At 39.4% G+C, this 26,370-nt stretch overlaps 1 protein-coding gene across 1 annotated transcript in view; it reads left to right on the top strand.

Moving 5' to 3' along the window:
• The window catches only part of MKLN1 (muskelin 1), a 338,468-nt gene that overhangs the window by 11,389 nt on the left and 300,709 nt on the right, over positions 1–26,370 (top strand). The window contains exons 2-3 of the mRNA XM_032305386.1: positions 11,853–11,977; positions 14,518–14,585. Coding sequence (XP_032161277.1) covers positions 14,578–14,585 — 8 coding nt within the window. The 5' untranslated portion in view covers positions 11,853–11,977; positions 14,518–14,577. The remainder of the gene's footprint in view (positions 1–11,852; positions 11,978–14,517; positions 14,586–26,370) is intronic.

Here is a 26,370-nt window from a genome sequence, read left to right as displayed (position 1 = left end):
TTTTAATATTTCCAGAATCAGGATATATCTTCGATGTATGTGTTTAATGTGGTAGTATTTGGGAGGAGGGCTCTAAAAACAGTAACTAAATGGTGGTGCATGATACAATAAATTGCTCTTAGAATAGAATTTTTATTTTTTTTTTAATTTATTTATTTTGGAGTCAGAGCACATGTGTAAGCAGCAGGCAGGGTTCAGGGAGAGGGAGAGAACCTCAGGCAGACTACCCACTGAGCGGGGAGCCCAACGTGGGGCTTGATCCCACAACCGTGAGATCATGACCTGAAATCAAGAGTCCAATGCCTAACTGACTGAGCCACCCAAGTGCCCCTGGAATAGAATTTTTTTAATGGCATTGTATTGACTTAGCTCGGCTGGTATCACTCACACTCAGCAGATGAGGGGTCCACTTTGTGTCCTGGAAGACCAGTGGCCACGAAAGGTAGGAAAGACCAGAAAGCGGTTTAGAGGCTACATTCAGAAGTATGTCGCCCCATGGAAGGGAGCAGAGAAAGGCTGACAAGCACTAATGAAGAATAGAAGAGTCAAAAATATTAGAGATAGGACTGAGACAAGATAAGAAAATTGGTCAGAACCTCTAAGAAGGAAAAAAGAGACACTGCTGGCCCACAGAAACTAAGTCCCCAGACGGGCACATCACAAGAGAGGAAAGGGATGATGTCTTAGCTTGAGCTGCCATAAAAAATACCATAGACTGGGTGACTTTAAAAATATTTATTTCTCACAGTTCTGGAGCCTAAGAAATCCAAGATTAAGGCACCAGCAGATCTGGTATCTGGTGAGAGGCCATTCATTTCCTAGTTTACTGATCATCACCTTCTTGTGTACCTACATGTATAGAGAGATCATCTCTTTTGTGTCTTTCCTTGTAAGACCACTAATCCCATTCATGGGGCCTGATAGATGATGGTTTGCTCTGGACAGGGCATCTTGAACCATGACCAGCTTATAGTATGTGGGCATGCCTGGGTCTCACTGCTTCTGAATCACCGGGGTGATCAACTTAAGGCTCCCGTGCTCCAGTATCCAACTTAAAAGGTGTTTACATTAACATAGAGATCTGTGCTCACAGACCAGGAAAAGACATTGCAAATTGATAGAAGTAACTCCCTGAGTTAAAAAGAAATAAAGGAAAAGAAAAAAAAAGAGAGAGAAAAGAAAAGAAAGAAGAGAAAATTAAAAAAGACGAAGAATGGCTTAAATACATAACCAGAAAACAATGCAGCAAAAAAACCCAGTGATTTTAGCAGAATAAATTCAGGGGAAGAGTTGGGGATATGATCTATATCTACTGGGTCTCTAGAACCCATATTAAAGAAGAATTTTGTAGAACCTATAGATCATTCTGCCATGCAGGAAATTTTTCCAACCACATATGATTAGACCTTTAGAAACCATGAAGAATCCAGATGGTCCCTATGTAGCTTGAATGTAAAGAGTTTAGCTCCTGGGGAAGGGACGATGTCTTTTCATGAGTTTTAACTCTTAGTTTCTACCATGTTAATAGTGATAAAACACGTCAGTTTTTAAATGGCAAGGAATTTCTCATTTTCTACTAAAAAACAATAATCTTGATACTCAAAAATATATTCCTTACCTTGTCTTCTTAAATGCTTCCCCCTTTCCCAGCTGCTGATTCCTTTGGGACATCCATGTAGTCCTGGGAAAGCTGACTCCACCTCTATATCCAGGAGGTAGAGCGTGTATTCCATCCTAAGCCAGTCAATGAATAATTTGCCCCAGTGACTGCTTGAGGTAGGAGCATGTGACCTAAGTCAGTCCAATGAAAGAGAATGTCAGGACTTTTGCTAGAAATGGCGCAACAAAGGTAATTTGCTTCAGGAGGTAAATGTGGAGCTTTTAACCCTGGGAACTCTTGGCTGCCATCTTGGGACCACAAGGAGAGTCTATTAAGATTGGAGCTATCTGGGGTGCCTGGGTGGCTCAGTAGGTTAAAGCCTCTGCCTTCGGCTCAGGTCATGATCCCAGGGTCCTGGGATGGAGTCCTATATTGGGCTCTCTGCTCAGCGGAGAGCCTGCTTCCTCCTCTCTCTCTGCCTGCTTCTCTGCCTATTTGTGATCTCTGTCTGTCAAATAAATAAATTAAAAAAAAAAAAAGAAGAAGAAGAGTGGAGCTATCTATCACCAGGGATTAAAGCAAATAAATGAAAAGGAAACCTCCATGTACTCTCTACATTGTGTGAGTCACCTGGGAAACATGACCTTGAAGCCTTTGAACTTTTCACTTATGGGAGCCAATAAATAATATTTTTTGTTTAAACCAATTTGAGTTCAATTTTCTGTTTCTCAAAACCAAAGATTCCGTTTGATTCAAAAGAATGAATAACATGGCTAAGAAGGAATGGAATACATTCCAGATGGGTTAAAGAGTTAAATGTGGAAAATGGCCCATGCAAGAGAAGTGATACGTGTTGATGAAAGTGGTGTAAGCATTTCTTTTTTTTTTTTTTAAGATTTTATTTATTTATTTGAGATAGAGCAAGAGAGAGAATACATGAGTGTGGGAAAGAGCAGGGGGAGAGGGAGAAACAGTCTCTCCACTGAGCAGGGAGCCCAATGTAGGACTCAATCCCAGGACCCTGGGATCATGACCTGAGCTGAAGGCAGAGGCTTAACTGACTGAACCACCCAGGTGCCCCAAGCACTTCTTGACCTTAACATTGTAAAGGTCCTAATGAGAAAAGAAGTAAAGGCTTATGGTTTATAAAAGAAAAACATTTATAGATTTGACTACTTAAATCTTTTTAATTTATGTAGATAAAAACAGTACCACAGATAAAGGGGAGATTCTAGAACATTTGCAATTATATTATATATATATATATATATATATATATATATACACACACACACACACATATATATATATATATACATATATATATATATATATGGCAAAGAGTAGGGTCCTTAATATATAAAGACCTCTTGCAAACATATAAGAAGAATACATCTCAAAAGAATGGGTAAAGAACATGAGAAGGCAGGGGGGAAAAAAGGAACTCAATTGGTCAATTAAAATGAAAGCAGTCCAATCTCACTAGTAACTAGAGAGATGCAGATCAGGGTAAAACCTGATTTTACCTGGTTTTGCTAGGTAAAAAACAGTGGCTAGGCACAAGGATTTGTGCCTAGCAAATTATCAGGAACTTTAAAATGATATCTTGCCTGGCTAAAGATACAGGGAAATAAGCACCACCATACAATATTGGGCATGGAAACTGGTTCAAGCATTCTAGACAGCAATTTGGCATTATGTATCAGAAACCCTAACCTATCCAAACCATATAACATAGTCATTTCATTTAAAAGTTTTAAATATTTGATACATTATTTACCTGGAGGTTTCTAAGTGGTCGTAATAAATCTACCACGTAATATGTGCAACAGTCTATGCAAACGTACTTTGCATCTATGATCTCAGTTCATCTTCTCCAATACCCAGAAACACAAGTACAGCTATCATCTCCATTTTACAGATGAGGAAACCAAGGCTCAGGATGTTTCATAAATGTACTTCTGATTAGATGACAAGTAAGTAGTGGAGCTGGGTTTCAGTCACAGAAAGTCTGGTTTCAGAGCCCTTGTGCTTCACTATTATACTTAATATTTTGGGGCCCTTGGCTCATATTCTGCTCAATTTATTTTTTTCTTTTGAAAGGAAGATTTGTTAATCTTGAATTACAACTTAAAAGGCATACTTCTGCTAAGAATACAAAGCTGATAAAATGAAAGAGAAAGAAGGCAAGAAAACCAACATTTATTGACTCCATGTGAGTCATTGGAATGTGCTACCCTCCTTAAACCACAGAACCACTTTGCAATGTAGTTATGATTATCCCTGTTTCACTGATAAGTTGAGACAGAGAGATCATGACACAACCAAGGTCACTGAGCTATGTAGCAAAACCAGAATTCTAATTTACATCTGCTTGACTCCTAAGTCCTTGCTCTTTTTACTATTGGCTAATAAAAACCAAATGTACAAATACAATATTTAGTGGGGAAAAAAATAAACTTATGCAATTGGCTTTAAGAAGTCAATTGTATAGCGGCGCCTGGGTGGCTCAGTGTGTTAAGCCTCTGCCTTTGGCTTGGGTCATGATCCCAGGGTCCTGGGATTGAGCCCCGCATCGGGCTCCCTGCTCAGTGGGGAGCCTGCTTCCCTTCCTCTCTCTCTGCCTACTTGTGATCTCTTGTCTGTCAAATAAATAAATAAAATCTTTAAAAAAAAAAAAAAAAGAAATCAATTGTATAAATAAGAATTGGGAGACCTATTTTAGGTGCAAAAGATCTCAGGATTTGGGTTGATTGTGAAGTACCGTGAGTAAGTATTGGGACTGTCAGAATACTCCTATAGTCTCAGATGGCATTAACAGAAAAACCATGTCCTGGAGAAGGGCAAGAATGTTCCAGCTTGTTTGTACATTGCTTATACCAGATAGGGAAAATTGAGATTAATTCTGAGTGCCACACTTTAAAAGGACAGACAGCAATGGATGTCCAGAGGAGACCAGCCAGTTGGTAACAAAATATATGTATGCAAGTACACACACATAAAGATTGGATTATGTCACAAAAGTTCAATGAGAAGACCCAGGAGGTAGCTGAAAACCACCCTCAGTTAGCTGAAGTGCAGCTGTATGGAAGAAATTCTTCTTACATTGTGTGTGACTCCAGCGGACAGGGAGCTTTCATTGGAAGGAGGCAGATTTGGGCCAGTTAATGAAAAATCAAAACATGACCATACCCTGCATATCTTTGCAGGCATTAAATGCCCAGCACTGCATTCAGACATAGCAGGCATTCTGCATATATGTGTTGAACCGAACTGAATGTTTGATTGCTACTCAAAAACTCAACGAGTTTGTCTTGTAGGGTAGTGACATGTGAGCAGAAGCTAGCTGGCAACCTGTTGTTAACAGAGACTCCCATTTCCATAAAAAGACATTCCTACACCTCGCGCCACTCCACCTCTTTCCCAGCCATTCCCTGCTTGCCTCCCAGTCCCACTTGAAAGAGGAAACTTTGCTCCGTCCATGCCAGCCTGACTTTTAACTCTCCAGAGTATGTGCTCAACAGATCTAATCACCAAACATAACCCTCTCACTCCTTCCAATGCAGAGAGAACTGGGGCCATTTCCTCCCGGAAGGGTTCTTCTCCCTTTCCTTATGGAGCTCCCCTGGCCCATTGTCATGCTACCTTTCTGTTCCTCCTCAGCCTCCTCCCCTGACAACTGCCCAGACGCTTTTTCTTTCATCACTCTTCTTCCCATTTTCTCTTCCCAGGACATCCCTTCCATTCGGAGGACTTAACTACCATTGAACACTGACTTCTGAGCCTACACACTCAGTCCAAACCTCTTTCCTGATCTGCAGACCTGTCTCATTCGCCACTGGTATCTTAAAATCACTGCAGACTTAATGTCACCCATCATCCCCACCACACGTGCTCCCCACCACACGTGCTCTCTTTCCCCCATTTAACTTAATGTCATTACACATCAACCTTGGCCTCTCTCCCCTGCTCCCAAACTCCTATCTAATCAATAACCATGTCCTCAATACTACTTCTAAATCTCCCTTGGATTTGTCACTACTTTTCATCCCACTGCTGCTATGGTGATTCAGACCTTAATCCCTTCCTTAGGCTATTACAGGGCCTTCTAATTGGCTTTCTAGACTCCCGTCTCCCCTTATTCTAACACAGTCTTCCTCTTGCCAACTAAAGTTTTATTTATTTATTTTTTTTTAATGTGAATGACCACATCTCTGCCCTATTTAAGAGCCTCTGGTAATTACCTATCGTCTTTAGTATCAAATCGAAATTCCCTACCTAAATCAAACTTCTTCATGATAAGGCTACAACCCACCTTGTCATAGTCATTTTCAGCTCACACCAGACTTGCTTCTTCTTTCTGAATACAGTTTGCCTTTTCACAACTTTGTGCCCGTTTTCTTCCTGTTCCCATTGGGAAAAGGCCATTCCTCTACATTTGGCCAACCCATCTCCTCCTTCAGTGCCCAACCCAAACTTCAGCATCTCTAGGAAAAAATAAATAAACAAATCCCTTTTATATTACAAGTCAGACATCAGGGCAAGAGATATGGTATTTAAAGCAATGAACTAGGGATGCCTGGCGGGCTCGCTTGGTAGAGCTCTTGATCTTGGGGTTGTGAGTTTAAGCCCCACACTGGGTAGAGATGACTTAAAAGTAAAATCTTTTAAAAATAAATAAATAGGGGCACCTGGGTGGCCCAGTTGTTAAGCATCTGCCTTTGGCTCAGGTCATGATCCCAGGGTTCTGGGATCGAGCCCCGCATCAGATTCCCTGGTCAGCAGGGAGCCCGCTTCTTCCTCTCCCACTCCCCACGCTTGTGTTCCCTCTCTCGCTATCTCTCTGTCTGCCAAATATATAAATAAAAAATATTAATTAAAAAAATACAAATAAATACATAAAATAAAGTGATGGACTGGATGGGTAATTGAAGAGAAGTAAGCCCAGGAGAGCTTCCAGCATTCAGAAGGACCCGGCAAAAGAGATTGAGAAGGAACACAGGATGAGGTAGGAGGAAAGTCAGTGTGATATGATGGACATCAAGTAAAGAAAATGTTTCGGGCAGAAGGGAGTGAACGTCTGTGCCAAGAAGCTGCTGAGAGTACAGTAAGGTGAGGATGGTCACTCAACGCTCAGATAGGACAACCTTGAAGTCACTGTGACCCTCTCATGTGTGTTTTCAGTGAAGTAATGGGGAACAAAGGGCAGACTGAACTGGCTTCAAGAGATAGAAATGAGGAAGTAGATGTTTGTTGAATGGGTAAAGTATTGGATGAATGAAGAAATGATGTCTTAGAGAGGATTCCATAATTGGTCAGGAACCAAAATAGATAGAGTTATTTTGAACTCTCAGTCTCTGAAAAATTTCCAAATAGAAACAAGGATGCAATTGCATGATGCAAAGCTTTTCTTAAGTGACAAGGGAATTTAGAGTAAGAGGAAGCAAGCAGCAGAGTTATTCCAGGGAAGGTTCCATGTGAGTTCTGTAGTGATCCCTTTTTACCAACTGCTGACCCAGTTCATGAAGACGTCCTTCGTGCAGGACGTCTCAGAGGCTCCAGGGAAGAGCAGTCCCTGCAGGCACTTATGTGCAACATATTCGGAGACTCTTTCCAAACACCTCTTGCTAATGTGTGGGGTTACCGTAAGAAGCCTGTAAGCCCAGCTCCCATTCCTTTGGAGGCTGGGCTGTACCACGTCTGAATGATGAGAAAGAGGTGAGCAGGAAAAACCTGACCCATCCAACATAGTGCATTGAAAATGCTGTTTGGGGGAATATTTCTATATAAATTTTTATACCCAAATAATAATGGAGATGGGCTAAGTGTTCACCTAAGTTGAGGAAGAGGGAGGCTGTTCTTACCTGCCACCCCCTGGAGTATAATAGTAATGAAACAAAGAGAATACAGACTTTGGGTAGACTAGACCCAAGCTTTGATTCTGTGACGTTCCTCAAGTGGTCAGAGTCTTAAAGGACACTTTGGTATCGATCCCATGTAGAATGTCTTTTTACTTCCATGACTGAGGACAAATAACCTTAGGACCCTAGATTTCCCTTTACAGAATCATCTGTGGTGAAGTCCACAGCTTGGATTGTGAAATAGAACCCACCATAGAATAGTCGATGAACCTCCTGTCATATCGTGTTTCCCACAGTTCCCCAAATGCATAGGGTGCTCCTATTTTCCAGTCCATACCTTTGCCCATGCTGTGTCCTCTACGTGGAATACCCGAATCCCTTTTTCCTGGCATGCCGAGATCTAGGACCACCTTCTCAAGGAGGCCTTCTTCATCCTCTCAGACACAAACCGATCCCCTCTCCATGCTCCTCAAACCATTTTCATGTGTCATTCCATGTCCATACCCACCACATAGAACTACGGTTGTTTACTTCTCTGGCTGTTTACCCTCACTGGGCTGAGTTCCTTGAAGTCAGTGATGTGGCCTTCTTCCTATTTTTATTCTTTGCGTCTAGAATAGTGCCTGTACATTTGGGGCACACACTCGCTGTTTTGAATGGATGTATGAATGCTTGACAGCATTAATGAATGAATGAAAGAATGAATACATGACAAGATCAGAAAAAATGTTACCCCCCCAAAAGAAGCTAATAAACGCATAGAAGTGCCATTGGCTTTACATAGAAGCATAATTTGGGCAGGTAAGGGTCTTTTGAAATCCTGCTGAGATGACAAGATGATCACAACATAATGTGTATGAAGAAGAGATATTACAATCGACTAGTAATATGTCTAGCACAGGTTGGTGAGAACTGTGCTGATTGAAAGCAGAGTTGTGTAGTGAAATTGATTGTTTTTGATCTTGATTTGAGACAGAGAGTTGATCTGTAGGACACATGAACATTTTGGTCTTTGTTGTTTCTTTTAAGCAAGATATTTTTCATCTTAAAATGTAAGGGCAATGTACACCTTAATAAACTGTTTATCTAAAGCAGAACTTCCTTGTGGAAGGAAGGAAGGAGAAAGGAAGGCTTCAGCTGTTATACCTCTAAAATGGAAGCTATGTGTTACATTGAACTGGCCATTTTATCCCAACATGAGTTGGTTTCTCTCATGCATACTTTGTTAAACGATAATAGCCCTTACTAGTATTTACATTATAAAAGTGTTGTTACTGTAAATTAGATAGTATAAAATGGGTTATGATGTCTTCCCTGAAAGACATACATTATACAGAAATGAGGTATTATTATTATTTAGTTTTTCCTTTTCAATCTCCTTAAATGAGAATTAGATGACGACTCAGCTTTAAAGCAGTATCGGGTGGGTAAATGATTATTGACTGAAGTGAAATGAAAAAAAAAAATCTTTAGCTGAAAACTCAGTGTAGCCAGTCTGCACACAAGGCAAAAATATTGTATTTGTCTGTGATGTTCATCACTGTTTTTATCACCTCTCTGTGCTGTAATCACAAACTGATGACAGTGAAGGCTTTCTGTTCAGAGATATTTTTGAGAATATGGACGTCCTGGAATGATTACAGTTTGGCAACATTGTTTCAACTAATCAAGCCATCAAGCTAGTTTTGTTATTGATTTAGGGCCTAAATGAACCTTAGCAGGCCTTTCCTTCTTTCCCTGGTTCTTGGGCTCAGGGATGCCTATTCACTACAACTTTACAGGTTAGTTGCTGCCAATGCCTCTGTGTTCCCCATTCGCAACCCCCTAGGCCAGAGCTTGTCTAGCTTCCTCTTGCAATACAGCATTATTGCAGAAGAAGGGTTGTGGAAATAAGATTTGGGAACTTGTGCATGTTGGGAACTTGAGTTTACATCACGAAGGACTGAAAGTACACACTGGGAAGATTCGGGATAACAAAGCCAGTGGGACGGACTCACTGTACAGCATAACTGTGCCTGGCTTCTGTGTGTGTGTCTGAACAAGGACTTCAGCCCATTTCCAATTCTTCATCCTTTCTGTTGGACAACTCCCTCCAACCGCCCCACTCCTCCCCTCATATCCAAACCCCTTACAGTGTTTCTCCATTATGTACTGGCTCACCTTCCCTCCCTAGGACCAACCTTCAGCATTGTTGACAGCGGTGCTCATCTGTCTTCCACCTGACCCATGTATTTTGGCTTCTGGATTTTGTTCTCAGAGGGGCCCCCTGCTTGGATGGCGGTCTGGCCAGCTGTGGGGCCAGCTGCCTTCTCCAGACTCCAAGGTGACCAAATTTCTCTCTTCTCCTTCTAACTGGCCCCAATACATAAACTCTGGCAAGAAATGAATGATAATGATCACGTGACAACTGTATTGGACCAGATTTTTACCTGTGGTGGGCAGCTCAGGGAGTCCAGGTTACATCAAACACCACAGTGGGCCTGAGGTCCAGAAAGACTGTGTGGGCCCTCGAGGTCTTGAGAAGGATCAGGTGCTGAGGAAGAGCTGGGTGCAGAGCAGAGAAGGCAGATTGAGTTTACTTTACAGTTTTAGCCACATCCAGCACTGGTGGTGGAACCAAGGGCCCTCACACAGGGCACGCCTGCAAGCAAGAGTGCTGCTAGGTAGGAGTTGAGCTACAGGTGACTATAGGTGGTGAGGAAGCCTTCATGGCAGCCCTCTTTTCTTCCCTTGGGGAAGAAAATCGAGAGATTATATCTTCCATTTGTAAGGCAAACTTTCTGAAATAGCTGTGTAGATGTTGTTCACTGGCTGTGTTTGTTCCTTAATTCATATGACCTGGCTTCTGCCTCCACTGGCCTTTCTTGCCCACCCACTCGGGCATCTCCTCAGTCCTCACCCCATGACTGCTTCTCAGCCTTCTTCTTGATCTTTTGACAACATTTGCCTTTGTTGACCACAACCTACTTGTTGAACTGTGCTTTTCCTTTGTCTTCTGTGATACCTCACATTCTTGTTTCCTTTGTCTCCCTCTGATTGCACCGTCATACTCTTTTTTTTTTTTTTTTTTAAGGAAACTTTGCCCATCTCTTAGGGTCGGTTTTCCTCTTGGGCTCTCTTGAGCCTTTTCTTTTCCCCGATGCTCACTCAGGGTATCTCGTTCATCAGTGTGGATTCTATCGTTGCCTGTCATGCACTGACGATTCCTACACCTGAATCCTCAGACTTCTAGACCAAACTACCAGCTGCTACACGGCCAGTGTTCTCCAGGCATCACACACCCAAACATGACCTGGTCTGAACTGGATGCTTCTCCACAGCTCCTCTGTTTTGTGTTTCCATTTTGCTGTCCTAGTGACTGACACCACTGTCTACCCAGGTGGTCAAGCTGTCTACCCGGGTTGTCAAGCCGAACATCTGAGCAGCAGTCTTGACTTTTGCCCGTCAAAACTCGAACATTCAAATGATCACACATCTTAGAAACCATCTCCTCTGTGACATAGCTTGTATGCTTCTGAATAATTTGGGCCCACTTACCTTTCCAATCCCATCTCTGACCGCTCTGTCTCAGCTCTGCTGAGCTCACGTTCAGTGCTCAGACGCCCAGCAAGTACAGTCATTTCTGTGACATCCCAAATATGCATCTGCCATACCCTCCACCTGAAACAGACTTGCCCCATTTCTTTTTATTTTTTAAGATTTTATTTATTGGTTTGAGACAGAGAGAGAGAGAAAAAAGAGAGAGAGAGAGAGAGAGTGCATGAGTGGAGCAAGAAGCACAGAGGGAGAGGGAGAAACAGGTTCCCCACCAAGCAGGGAGCCCAACATGGGGCTTGATCCCAGGACCCTGGGAGCATGACCCAAGCCTAAGGCAGATACTTAACTGACTGAGCCACCCAGGCACCCCGTCCATTTCTTTTTTTAAAACCAAGTCCTTCATACCTTTAAGTCCCTACATACAAGTCTCTAACTTTGAATTCTCCCAAAGTCTGGGTCGGGTGACCCTGCTAGAGCTCTTGGTATGGCTCTTTATCAGAGATTCCTTTCCTATTTCTAGCTTGCCTTCTACTATATGCTCTACACTACGGCCCCTGGAAGCAGGGACCATATTTATCCTATTCATCTTTGTATTCCTAGTACCAACACAGTCATTGGTACAAAATAAATGCTCAATGAATGAGGGAATATAAATGTTAAAACTATCATTGTGAGAATACAAATTTTGAATCAGAAGATGCAATTATCTGGGACTTATCGAACCCCTCTAATAGCACAAGGAATTGAAGATTATCTAAAACTCTTTAGAAGAATTTATCAACATCAGAACCCTGAGCAGAGAGCAGTTAATAGAGGTAGATTTTACATCTGTCCCTGGTGGGCTTCTTTTCCAGAATTCAGTATCCAGATTCTCTAAGCCATATTTTGGAGTCACCCGAGCATCCCATCCTCCTGAATTTTCATAAATTACTGGATTCATAACCCACTCCATATTTGAGAAGATGGGAATTGGAATAAGGTAAGTGTTAGCTTCTCTGTTTTTCAATTCTTCAATTCTCCTCTCTGGAGTCTTCATCAAGAGGTGTGACTGGTTTCGGTTCTAGTCTTGATGGCCTCACAAAGTTTGACTATCCGATGCATATGAAGAAATGTTGTGAAGTTTCTTGAGGAATTATGTCCTTTCAAATATATTCTTTTTTGTTCAAATATATTCTTCAAAAAAAAGTATCATTCTACCAATTTTTTCTTAATCATTTAATCATTCAATATAATATCAATATCACTTAATCATTTAATCATTCAATATCATATCATTCTACCAATTTTTTTCTTAATGTGAGTCCACATAAAAGAAAGTGGACTTCGGAAAATGAACTTGCCGCCCACTTCAGGACACTTTTTGGTCCAGATGCACTCTAAGAATATAGGACATGAGCAATGAAATTAAACTTCAAAAACAATTCTGCATTAGCCATACTGTATATGGACCACCCCCTATCCCATCCCGCTGTCAATCTTCCTTAGCCCCGTATCTGCTTTAGCTTTTCATTAGAAGACCTTAGTATTATTTATTTTTTAAAATTTATTCTCTCTCTCCTCTATTAGAATGTCAGCTTGTTAAGGGCAGGGGGTTTTTTTTATTCCCCAATTTATAATCAGCACAGGGAATAGTAACTGATACATGATAGACACTCAATAAATATTTGCTGATTAAATGAGTGAGGTATTTTTTAAAAATTTCTTAAGAGGGTGATGTACACCTAGGTCTCTAAGAATCTAATGCAGATCTGGTTTGCAGCCCCATCCCCCTTAACACTTTTATTGATGACTAAGATAATAACATTGATGCTGTGATAAATTGATAGATGACACACCAACTGGAAAGGAAAACATATGAGCTGGATGATACTGTCAGGATCTCCCCCTGCCCCCTGACGGAATCCTGACAAAATGTAATAATGAATCACATCTAACAATATAAAGTTTAATAGTGACAAGTGTCAAGTACCCAAAGATTCAAAATTCAATTGTATAAGTAGAAATTGGGGGCGAGATGTCTTACAGTTGCTCATGTAGGAAGATTTAAGTCTCCTGTAGATTGTTAGTAGATGATGAGTCAACACAGTGTGATGTACTTCAAAAAAAAATCAATCTTTTGCTATATTAATAGAAATACAGTGTTCAGGAGGGGAAGTAGTTCTCTAGTACTCACTTGTGATCAGGCCACATTTGTTCTGTGTTACAAATCCTGATCTTCAACCTGTAAGAAAGACATTGATAAACAAAATATTCTTGAAGGAGTATAAAAAAGGATGAGGGATCTGGTAAATAGTGTCATATAAAAATGATTCAAGAATTTAAGATTGTGTGTGGGTATGTGAGGGTGGAGATGATGGCTAGCATATGTAGCTACCTTCCAAAGTTAGAGGGGCTATCCTGCAGAGGAGAGATGAGATTTCTTCTGAGTAATCCCAAATGACAGATGGAGAACCCCTGAATGGAAGACGTAAGTGTGTGTATTTCAACCCAACAATTAATTAGCCTTGCCCATCAGTCAAGTAGATAACTGTTCATAGTAAGTTCCTTGACCCTGATGGTACTGAAGCAGAATCCAGGCATTCCTGCCCCATTTGTTGGGTATATATGTGATGGGAGTTCAAACACTGGGGTGAAGGACCAGATTCATCACAGGAGCAAACACATAGAGAGTGCCTGCTATAGGGCAGGTTAACCATCAAACGTGATTAACGTGGATTGGTATGTTTAATACTCAAATCAGTCCTACTAATTCCAACTTACAGATGAGAAGAGTGAAGCTCAGAGGGGTTAAGCAACTTGCCCAAGGTCTTACACCTTGTACAAAGCAGAGCAAGGACTTGAACTTAAGCAGTCACATCTCTGACCTTAATTATTATTTTATAAAGGATTCCCACTTCTAGAAAACCATTCCTTCCCACCCTGATGTTCTATCACTCTAAGAAAGTAACCAAACCAGGGAGCTTATTATCTCCAGTAGTAAATGATTTTCTAATAAAGAGTTTCTTTCAAATATAGTATGAAGGGACTAAATTCTTCTGGGCATTTGCCACTTGTGGTTCACCATATGGAGCCCAGCATAGGACCTGGCACATAATAGGTGCTCAATAATAATTTTTTTTAAAGATTTTTTATTTATTTATTTGACAGACAGAGATTACAAGTAGGCAGAGAGGCAGGCAGAGAGAGGGGAGGAAGCAGGCTCCCCGCCGAGCAGAGAGCCCGACGCGGGGCTCGATCCCAGGACCCTGTGATCATGACCTGAGCTGAAGGCAGCGGCTCAACCCACTGAGCCACCCAGGAAAAAAATGAGTGTAAGCACACAAATTGGCTGCATTGGAAATGACAAAAATCTCAATATATTGTGCCGGTGAGGAACAAGAGAATTTCTGGGTGGTCTATTGAGGACACTTGTCAGAAAGTGGTAATCCGTCATTTTCTAGCAAAGGCCTTGAGAATTCCTGTTCAGTTTGGACAATATTCATTCCAACAAATATTTATCAAGTGCGTGTCCTATGCTAGGTGTGAACAACATGCTGAGGGTCCAGAGGTGAATCAGAGGAGGTACTGTTAGTGGGGGAGATGGACAGGTAAGCAAATTCTTACAATACAATGTGACAAGTGCTGTCGCAGGAATATGCGTGTGTATGTGTGTTTTTCAAGTATTACAGAAGCACAGAACTAATTCTGCTTGGTTGAAAAAGTTGCCTGATACTTGTTCACATTTCAAAAAATAACTGCCACGTACTTATATAAGCTTATTTGGTCTTCATAAAGACCACGTGAGGTCCACAATCCTTTTATGTACAGATGATGAAATAAAGTTTCATAGAGGTTAGGTGACTTCCCCCAAGGTCATGCAGCTGGGAAGAATAATTGCTGGCATTTAGTGCATGCTTAAGCTCTGCTTTAAGCCCCATTAAGACATTTTTTTTAAACGATTTACTTATTTATTTTAGAGAGAGAGTGTGTAGAGGGGAGGGGCAGAGGGAAAGAGTGAATCTGAAGCAGACTCCAGGCTGAGTGCAGAGCTTGACGTGAGACTCATCTCAGGACCCTGAGATTACGACCTGAGCCAAAAGCCAAGAGTGGGATGCTTAACCAATTGTGCCACCCAGGCACCCCAGCCCTGCTAAGACATCTAATCCTCACAACTACTCTCTGAGGCTCTTATTGATATCATGGCAATTTTAGAAATGGGAAAACTGGGCATAAGATTTAAATGACGTGCCTAGAGTCATATAGCTAGAAAGTGGAAAACGAGGATTTGCATCTCCACATTCTGGCTTTCTCAGGCACACACTTACCCACTGAGATAAATTACCTTTAACTGGTTCCCTGAAGAGCTGGAACTCACCTGGAGTCTGACTCCAAGTTCAGTTGCCTTTCAAGTGACCTGGCCTTTTAGCCATATTGCATCCAAATGAAAAGAAGTGTTGTGTGTCTGGGTATAAGGAGAGGTCCTGTGGGTTGGGTATCCACAGAAGTGTTTCGGGAGCGGTGTGGTAAACTCTAGAATATGTGTTAGTTGTGTGCATAGAGTTTTTCAGGACGGCCAAAATTTGGCTTGCTGTTCTTCAGGTCAGCACTCTGAACTCTAGGGACTATGATTGGTTACTCATAGGATCTAGCCACCAACACTTAGCCCGCAGCTTTTTTTAAATCAAGTTTAAATTTTTTAAAAGAAGATGACAGGATGTAAAACATTAAGAATGAAGCAAGTTAAATTCAATACCTTACAAATAAGCAAGAATGGAGTTACAGAAAAGGAGAAATGAAGCACATAATTGCTTAAATTGTCCAAGCCTTTTCTCTATAATAAAAATTCTTGGATTGAAAAATAGTTCAATCCAATATTATTGTGCTTTAATAATTAAGTTGAGTTGGCTCTGTGGCAAATCTGAGAAAGAATTGGTTATTAAAATGAATGAAGTGGATTACCCTTCCCTCAATAATTACTACTCCAGCTGATGGGGGTATGACCCAGGCAATGGAGTCGACTACATTTTTTAAGACATACATCTCCCCAGTTTTTGGAGATTTGATCATTTTAAAATTAGCTGCAGGCTGGGATTTCTGCAGTAGGTGGAGAGGCAGAAAGGGTCAATGTTCTTCAGTATTCATTCCTTCGAAGCGGGTGGGATTTGGGGTTTTGTTTGGTTTTTAGTGTTTTGTTTTGTCCTTTACGGAGACCTGGTAGATTCACTGATTATCTTGGCCTTTGTGTTTATGGATTTCTCTTTTCTTGGCTTCAGGTCCTTGGAAACATTTGTTTTGATGATGGCAGGAGGGTTAGTCATGTTTTATTTTTGTTGTTCCTATTTATTTTTAAAATCCTTTCGTTCAAGGCAACTTACAAGGTATTGTGTAACCTGCATTTATGTCTCCACAAATAAAATACTCTTAGAAGTAACTTCTAATACAACCTTAGAGGGGTGGTTAATAATTTGATGCCCAGTTCGTGTGCATCAGAATGAATCTGTAGTATTAGCAGCTAGAATAAGGGTATGCTTAGAAAAAATATTGTTTGAAATTTATAATTGAATTTAGCATTTAGACTTGAAATTTCAAGTTTGGTAGATCAATTAATTTTGAGTTACCAAGCACACAAATTCTTATATTTTCCTTTGCATCGCCGAGTCAATAAAAGTTGGAAAATTCTTTTCTCATACATTCTGTTCTTTAACTAAGCCTGAAGGTAAATGGCTTTTAGAAACCACACCCCAAACAAACATTTTTTCATAGAATTATGAGTAAATGAATAGAGTGGGCTCTCCTAGCATTTGGGTTGTACGTCTAATTAGAACTCTCAGTATTTCAAACATATAATTTACCAACATTGAGGTTTTTAATTCTTAACTTGGAGTCCACTGGGATAAAACAAGTGACCTTTGTTGGAAATATGTCAAGAATCAACTTTCTCAGACTGACCTTTAGTTTGTTGGTCACCACATCAAAAGCTGTTGGTTCCCAGGCTTAAAGATGTCTGAACTTACTTAAGTTTATTAAAATGTCAAGGCAGAAAGCTGGCTTGCCTTAGCAGCTGTGAAGAACAGATCGCCCCCTCTCTTCCCCTTGATGCTTCTTAGTTGGTTTCTCCATGAGATGTTCCTTCTCAACTGGTTCCATCTTTGCTCTAATAGGAAACATGCTGCACCTCTTGCCCATCTCCCATTGTGCATGGGAGGCAGAGAACCCTGCTTTTACAATGAGACAGATGAACATCATACTTTGAACTGACTTGATACACTTTCTAGTACAAGGCTCCATCCTAGGCACCAAGGTCAGCTATAAACACTCTCAACCACCCGTGTTCATCACTGAAAAGGGGTATCACAGGATTTGCAGTGCGCTTGATTACTGTGTGACCTTGAGCAAGAAATTTAACCTATCTCCAAAATAACTATTTCATAAGGTTATGGCAACGAACTGAGATTGATTATATATGAAAATACTTAGCACAAAGTGGGGAGCAGAGTTGCAAGTGTAGATTGAAGTTACGTGAAGCCTATAATCATCCATGGAACCTCAAATGGATAAATGGACCCAAATCAACATTATCAGCCCCTAGCCATTTGTTAAATCAGAAAATTTCACTTCCAAATGAATAACCACATCTACCAATGACTTTGCTTTAAAGTCTACATTTAGAACAAAACGTTACTCTAATGATACTCTGCGAATATATTTTGAAAAGAAGCTGACTGTAGTTTCTTTAGGAGAAAATTACATGTGAACAAAAAGAAGAAGGAATACTAGATATCTTTATTTCAGAATAAATGAAGGGTTACTTATCTAATTATAGATCATTCAGATGGTATAATTATTAAATGTCCATATGTAATTACAAAACATGCTTGTTTTTATAAGTTGGTCTGAAACTATTTTACTGATCCCAAAGAACTAATTTCCTCCTAATCCAATGGCAAAGCTTGCAGTACACCATATTAACTATTAATATGCTAAAATTACCCATTAACTATCTTTTTCTTTCATTGCACCTGCTATCATGGCCCTACATTGATGTCAGCAATACGAAAGGAGTGATTTCAACTGCTTGCTCTCTGTATCACTAGATTTCACGCCTGTTCTCTTACTTACTTCACTAGAAAGTAGGAGAGAGAAACATTCCTCCCATCCACTTACCTATGAAAAAAGGATTCTCCGAGGCTGCCGGGAATGAACACTGTCATAAAATTCCAAGAAATTTTTGTTAAGAAACCTTTTCTCATCTGCAAGGTATTTGACTGAAACCTGAGGTGCTAGATTTCAGACAAAGGTGACTTTGGAGGAGAAAGTTGGTGCCAAGCTGGATCAGTTGTTTTTGTGTTATGTAAGGAGGACAAAAAAAAAAAAAAAAAAAAAAAGGAGCTGTTTATTCCTAAGCCATAAATTTAAGATTATCCTATTATACCAAATGACAGAATTTCCAAACCTCAAAACTTAGAGTTATATTTTCATGAGCTATTATCTGTAGACACTCAAAGCTAAATATAATTAAATATTAAAAATTTGCTTTGCCCAGTTATTATATTTAAAATATACAAAGTTGTTTTATTCACTGTATCAGCAGTGAATTTTAGTTTAACTATGAAAATGGTATTGTTAAACAAAAGATTTTTCTTTTTAAATAGCTTTTTCCTGGTTATAAAGAATATATGTATGGTATAAAAATTATAGAATATATGGGCACCTGGGTGGCTCAGTGGGTTAAGCCTCTGCCTTCGGCTCAGGTCATGATCTCTGGGTCCTGGGATCGAGTCCCCCATTGGGCTCTCTGCTTGGCTGGGGGCCTGCTTCCCTTCCTCTCTCTCTGCCTGCCTCTCTGCCTACTTGTGATCTCTCTCTGTCAAATAAATAAATAAAATTTTTTAAAATAAATAAATAAATAAATAAAATTATAGAATATACAATAGAGTAAAAAGAAAATATAAATCACCAAATCATCCATAATCCTATCATCCAGAGGTAACCACCATTAATATTTTTTGTATTTCTTTATAATAGATGTTTATACACACATCTCTCAAAATACCCACTTTATATAAATGCATATTAATGATTTCTTATAGAAAATTTTAAACATAAACAAAAGTAGCTAGAAAGCATAATGAACCCCATGTACTCATCGACCCATCAATACCTTCTTTCTCTTCCCTATTCATTTTATTTTAAAGCAAATGTCCAAAATTATATCATCTTTTTTGTTTGCGTCTGTTTTTTTTTTTTTTTTTTTTTTTAGAGAGGGAGGGGTGGAGGATAAGTGAGAATCTCACTCATCTGGAGGCTAAGGGAGGAGATCATGACCCTAAGCTGAAATCAAGAGTTGGACGCCCAACCCATGAGCCACGTAGGCTCCCTGTTTTTGTTTTTGTTTTGGTCACCGAGCCAACAAAAGTTGGAAAATTCCAAAAGTTGGGCAGAGGGAGAAAGAGAATTTTAAGCAGGCCTCATGCCCAGTGCAGAGTCTGACATGGGGCTCGATCTTACAAGCCTTATATCATGATGTGAGCCAAAATCAAGAGTCCAATGCTTAACTGACTGAGCCACCCAGGCACCTCAGAAATTGTATGGTCTTAACCATAAATATTCCAATTTGGATCTTTAAAAGATAAGGACTTTTTTTTTTTTAAGATTTTATTTATTTACTTGACAGACAGAGATCATAAGTAGGCAGAGAGAGAAGGGGAAGCAGGCTGAACACCCTGCTGAGCAGAAAGCCCGATGCAGGGCTCGATCTCAGGACCCTGGGATCAGGACCTGAGCCAAAGGCAGAGGCTTTAACCCACTGAGCCGCTCAGGCACCCCTGTTTTGTTTTGTTTTTTTTCAAGACTGCTTCATAGGTAATGGTGTGTTTTGCCATTAGAAGGTGCATAATGTATAATAATCTCTTCTTTTATGTTATCTAGAATCACTGGTTTATTAAGAATTGCAAAATAGAATTGAATTTAAATAAAACAAAATTTTTAAAAAAGAATTGCAAAATAATAATATTTTAGTCCTATTATTCCTTGAGTTGACTTTCTGGCATGTGCCAATAGCGGTCAAATAGGTGTTTTGTTATTTTGCTTTTATCATTGCTGTTGTTTTCAGTTATCATTTGAATTCATTAATTGAAACATGTTCAATATGTTTCAGTATATCTTATCTAATTATTCTTATTAATGCTTAAATTATTCCTATTTAGCCTCTTCAAATTAGCTCCTGACTTTTTTAACATGACTCCACTAGTCTTGGATAATGTCCTTGTTATTTGGTATAAGGTGGTCTAGGTTCATCCTGTATAGTTCCACACAGTAAAAATCTGTATATATTTAAGACTTGAGTATGTTTAAATATAATACTAACCATAGAACAGAAGCTATTTATAAGAGCAAAGACTGGAAACAACCCAAATGTCCATTAATAGAGGATTGGTTGAACAAAGTTTGATAGACTCACACAATGGATCTCTGTGCAGTTATAAAATTGGATTCAGGATCTTTATGTATACTTTATATGTATTGATTGATCTCTGGGATACATTGTGAGCACATAGCAAGAGGGAGAAAAGCAAACCTACCATTTATGCAAGAATGGATATAAATATATATTTGCATATATAGATACACATATACACACACATATACACACATGTATATATATTTGCTTGTATTAAAGATAAAACAATGCAAGGATTAACATCACAAAATAGTAGTTACCTGTAAAAGGGGGAAAGGAATGAAATAGAAGGGATAGGGATAGAAACTAGACTTGTTTACCTTGTTTTGTAGACTTGACTTTCGAATCATGTAAATATTTGATGTAATTATAAAAATACGAATTTTTAAAAATCCAATTCCTATTTTTTAAACTAATTTTGTATCCAATTGGTGGCACACAGAGAAATTATTTTGAATAACTTTAAAACACAGTAATCTGACTACATATCCCTAATGGGATATTTCTTTTCTTTTTTAATTTTTTAATTTTTTATTCTTTTTATAAACATATATTTTTATCCCTAGGGGTACAGGTCTGTGAATTGCCCAGTTTACACAGGCATATTTCTTAAGGACCAAAAGGACAGCAGAAACATTTTTTAACCATTTTTGATAATCCTATGGTTGGTGGTCGTGTCGATATCACTGGTCTGGACAATATGGGATAAGCAAATACTAATTATGGGATCTTCTAATTCTATCATGTTCAGTGTCCTTGAGAATCAGGAATCACAGCATGGGAGGAAGGAAATCAAGATGTAAAAGAGAAGAGGTTAGGCAGAAACCCTGTAGTTCTGAATTTGAATTAGAAGTTAGTAATTTCAGGGGCACTTGGCTGCCTCAGTTGGTAGAACATGTGGCTCTTGATCTTGTAGTCATGAGTTCAAGACCCACGTTGGGCACAGCAATTGCTCTTAAAAAAATTTTTTTTTAAGTGTTTGTATTTACATATATTTCTTAGCTCCTCTGTTCACTGAAAAGACCTAGAAATATTGATTAAGCCAAAAGCAATGATCACTTTTAGTATCTATATTAGATCTGGCCAAGGCAGGAAAAAAATCTACATACGTATACATATATATCATAAACATATATTCATGTATACGTATACTTACTGTATGTGTGACATTAGTTATTCACCTATTCTTCTATTTCTGGACATTTAGGTTGCTTCCAGTTCTTTGCAGTTATATACGATACGACACCAAAACATTTGTGCACGTCTTATTTTTTTAGTACCAATTCCTGTAAGTGGAATTACCTGACCAGAGGGTAGGAACATATTTAAGCTCATGATTAGTATTGTCAAATCGCCTCTAGAAAGGTTATACCAGGTTACACACCAAGCGGCAGTGCGGGAGAGTGACTGCTTCATCCCCTTAATAGTTATTGATATTTTAGACATTTATATTGACATGTTTCTGCCAATATAATCTAAGTCAGGAAGAGTCACTCCTTTCTTTTTGTTTTTTCCTCTTTGATTTTCTTAGAAAGAGACTTTAAACATTAAGAATACATGGAAAAATTACACAGATGTTACATTTTTGTGAATTAACAACTGTGTATCAACAAAGACTAGAATGGTCTTGTCAAACTATGTGTATTACTTAAATTAATGGGTGAGCTTCCTAACACTTTAGTTTCAAACAAACATATCATGAATATATTGATACTAATTTTTATAGATTTTTGGTCACTTGGTAGCTACTTTTGGAAATTCCTGCAGTTCTTAATTATAACCTTACCTTTGCAGAACTCATTATATATGTGAAACTATTTCCCATACATAGTTTACAAAGTTAACTATCTTTGCAAACACGTCTTACATGTACCTTTGATATGCAATTCCCATATGAATATCTTGAAATAAATAAAGTAGACTATAGATAAAAATCATAGATGGTTAAAGCTAGAGGGATCTTAAAGATCATCTATACGAGTCTAACTTCCTTATTTTATACCTGAGAAATCAAAACAAAAAGCATTGCATAACCACCCCCCCCAACTTTATATGGCTAATTTGTGACAATGTGAGATAAAAATCCCAATCTGATTCAATATTGTGTCCTCGCCACGTAACTTCCTAGTGTTAGCAAAACTTCAAGGCAATATGTAAAAAATAAAAATAACTGTTGTGTGAGGGAAATGAGATTTGGGGTATTTTCCTTTAAAATTCTATTTTTATGCTACCTTTTCAATAAAAAAAAACCTATGGAAAATAGATCAACAACTACATTATAAAAAATCAGGTAAAAGCACTTCTGTTATTTAAAAGCTAGAAATAAACTATTCTAATAGAGATATATAGGAATCAAAATATGTGGCATCTGAATGATATATATACACACATACATTCTACACACATACACACACACGTACGTACACTATCGCAAGCACTTTATTATCTCATTGAATTCTAACAATAATCCCAAGCACAGAGGTTATGTGACTTGCCCCTGGTAATGTCGTGAGTGTCGGTCAGGATTTGAACCAAGGCAGTCATAGACACAGTGAACTGTTCAAAGTTTCAAGCCTTGATGGTCAGTTTCATTGCTAGGGAGGGTTACTATGACTGACTCTCCCGAGCTCTCTCCCTATAGGGTCAGATGTCTCGCTTTAGAAATCCATTCATTTGAATAATTAATAATGGAATTCCTCAGAACAAAAATTTTCAGGGACAGTGCTTCTAAACCCCTCATCTCCCATTTGCTAACTATGGGACTTTCCGTTCCTTGTCAACAATAGTTTTTTGGAGGATTAAATAAGATAAATTGTATCCATTTTTTAGCAGAATACTTGCTACACAAAAAATATTCAATAAATGATCATCAGTGTTATTAATATCATTATCAATAGCATCACCATTATTATTTATTTCCAATTAATCCCTTTTGAAATTCAAAAAATTGTGGAAGGAGTAATGCATTATCCAAGGGGCTGGAGACTCATCAGTTATTTTTCTCTTGACAGGAAAGAGCATAGAGGTAGTAAAGAGAGAAATTAAAAAGAGCCATGAGAGGACCCCAAAGGCAACTCAGAGCAGAGTTTTATCCCAAATTAGTTGGGATATGTTTACAGAATAGTTCATTTGAAATCCAGTGCCCTTACAAGGGATCCTTTAATTTTTATCGGGTTTCCAGAGAAATTTCCTATTAGGAAATAAGGAAGGGCACTTTCTGAGGCCATGAACACAGACTGTCTTGTCTCTCTGCCCTAGGCATCACATACACCACGGCCACCTGCCTGTCCATGCCGCAGTGGTGGTGGGGGGGCAAACAACCCTCAGCAAATGCTCTGTTTACTGTGCCTGGAAACAGGCCTTTTGCCATGGAAAAATTTCTCATTGTACCCATAGGTACAGAACACACATTGCACAATATGAATGATCTTATTAAGACTTCTTGCTAACCTGTGTACATGGTGTGCTTCAAGACTGGGGCTGAATGTCATTTCTAGGCATCATTCCACTTTGTACTCATGGACAACATCTAAAGGGGGCCTCCAGGGGCAACCTCTAGAATCCTCGTCTGGTCACAGATGCCTGAAGTCTAACTGCTTTCTGCTTCTGTCTTCTCCCTCTGGTCCCTGTATATTCTTTGATTTCCAGTATTTTATTTCACACTCTTTGTCGTTATGAAATGAACAAAAATTCATGGTAAAAGATGAGGTGCAAAGGAGTATTTAGTGAAAGGGACAACTACTCCTATCCTGATCCCCAGGACCCCTGTCCAGAAGTAACTCCCATCTGTTCACTCCATTCCGAAAACACGGTGGAATCCCTTCTCTATGGCAGCCACTGCTCTGGGCACTTAGGCTGGGTAGCAAATAGACAGATAAGATTTCTGCCTCCTTGTAGGAGTTGAAGGGGCACAAAGAAGACACATAAGCAGATTATTATTTTGTATATCAGACCGTAATACTTGTTACAGACAGAAACAAGCAGGGGAGGGGGAGAGTGATCAGGGCCACTGAGGTGATGTTTGAACACAGCACGGAAGAAGGATCGATTCCATGCTATTTGTGGGGGAAGAGCCTTTCAGACAGAGAGAAAGCACATTCAAGCACATATGGCACGGTGCGGGGACAGGGTTTTAAGTACATTTTTTACAATTTTTATTTATAAAACATTTACTTATAAAGTATCTACCAGGGGTGCCTGGGTGGCTCAGTGGGTTAAGCCTCTGCCTTTGGCTCAGGTCATGATCTCAGGGTCCTGGGATCAAGCCCCGCATCAGGTTCTCTGCTCAGCGGGGAGCCTGCTTCTCCCTCTGTCTCTGTCTGACTCTCTGCCTCCTTGTGATCTCTCTCTGTCAAATAAATAATTAAAATCTTAAAAAAAAAGAATAAAGTATCTACCACAGCCAGGCATTCTTCTGAGTACTCTTTATATATGTTAACTCTCCTATTCCTTGCAACAAGCCTGGGCACTCTTATCATCCCACTGCAAAGGCAACGTGAGGCACAGAAGGGTTAGGAAAGTTGCCCAAAATTAATCAGTGAGTAGTCAGACTGAGACTTTCCCAGAGGCTGCGTGGCTCCAGGGCCTGGGCATTAAGGGCTGCACTCCACCCCACAGTAGGGCAGGGGTCACTGGAGAGCTGTGGGGCAAGAGATGGGAGCTGAGAGAGAGCCTGCAACAGAGGAACCAGTACACTATTCCAGAAAACTCTGACACACGTACATGTGTATTTGTGTGCGTATTCCTTACGTCTGTGTCCTCTTCGTCAACATGCTTAATGGTAAAGTGTAAAACAATTTTAATTGATGGAAAGGAAAGAAAAATTTGATATTACATATGCTTTAGTTAAAGATGATATCCCATTAAATAATATTTTGGGCATGAGAGATTTCTTCTATTTTAAAGTCTTACAAATACTTCTCTATTCTGAGGTTCATTCACTGGGTAAATTCTCTATGTGGATCCCACTAATTGTGGCTCCATCCATGTAACAGAAGAGAGTGACCATGAGGAAGTCCCTTGAAGTAAATGGAGTGCCCAGGCTCGAGTGACCCAGTCTCTCCAGGTACCCCTAATAGCACCATAGACAAGTCTGTCTGGAGAAGCAAAGGCTTTGAGAAGATTACATTGTTCTCTAAGAATAATATTAATGATAAAAGTGGAAGCCCCAACTTCTCAGCATTCACTACGTGCCTAGCATAATGCTACATGCTTTATAGCCTTTTTCCAGACCTATAGTTTACTAGTAGCCCCTTGAAGTACGACTAGTTTGAGTTGAGATAAACCATATGTGCAAAATACACATTAGATTTCAAAGACTTCGTACAAAAAAGAGAATGTAGAATATCTCACTAATTTTTCTGACACATTAAAATGATATTTTGGATATATCAGGTAAAATACATTACTAAAATTAATTTCACCTGTGTCTTTTTACTTTCCTTAAAGGGACTACTTGAAAATTTTAAATTACATATGTAACTCATATTTGCAGTATCAAATTATATTTCTATCGGGCAGTACTCATTCTAGACTGTTCTTCACAGTAATTTGATCGGCTGAATGGTATTATCATCCTCACATTACGGGTGAGGAAATTGAGGTTTAGAGAGCTTAAGTAAATTGCCTGTGATCACACAGCTGTGGCTTCAGCACAATTCTGTCTCCAAGCCTGAATTCTTACCCACTACTCTGTGCTTTCTCCCCATTGCCCAAAAATATAACCCATGTGATACAGAAAAGGTTATGAACATTAGCTATGGCAAAAAAGCTGTCTTCACATCTACTTGTTGAACCCAAGAAGAAAACTGTCCATGTCATTCTGCAAGGTAGAAGTCAGGTTATAGCTGGGGGGAACTGCCTATGGGAAAGTTTCTTAAATGCTAACTGCTAACTCTCTGTAGCGGTTTGGGTCTTACTTACCAAGGATGGGA

This window comes from Mustela erminea, chromosome 11, assembly GCF_009829155.1.
Source record: "Mustela erminea isolate mMusErm1 chromosome 11, mMusErm1.Pri, whole genome shotgun sequence".
In the NCBI taxonomy this organism is placed as follows: domain Eukaryota; kingdom Metazoa; phylum Chordata; class Mammalia; order Carnivora; family Mustelidae; genus Mustela; species Mustela erminea.
The sequence above is the reverse complement of the archived record's forward strand: the minus strand, read 5'-3'. Positions and strand labels throughout refer to the sequence as shown.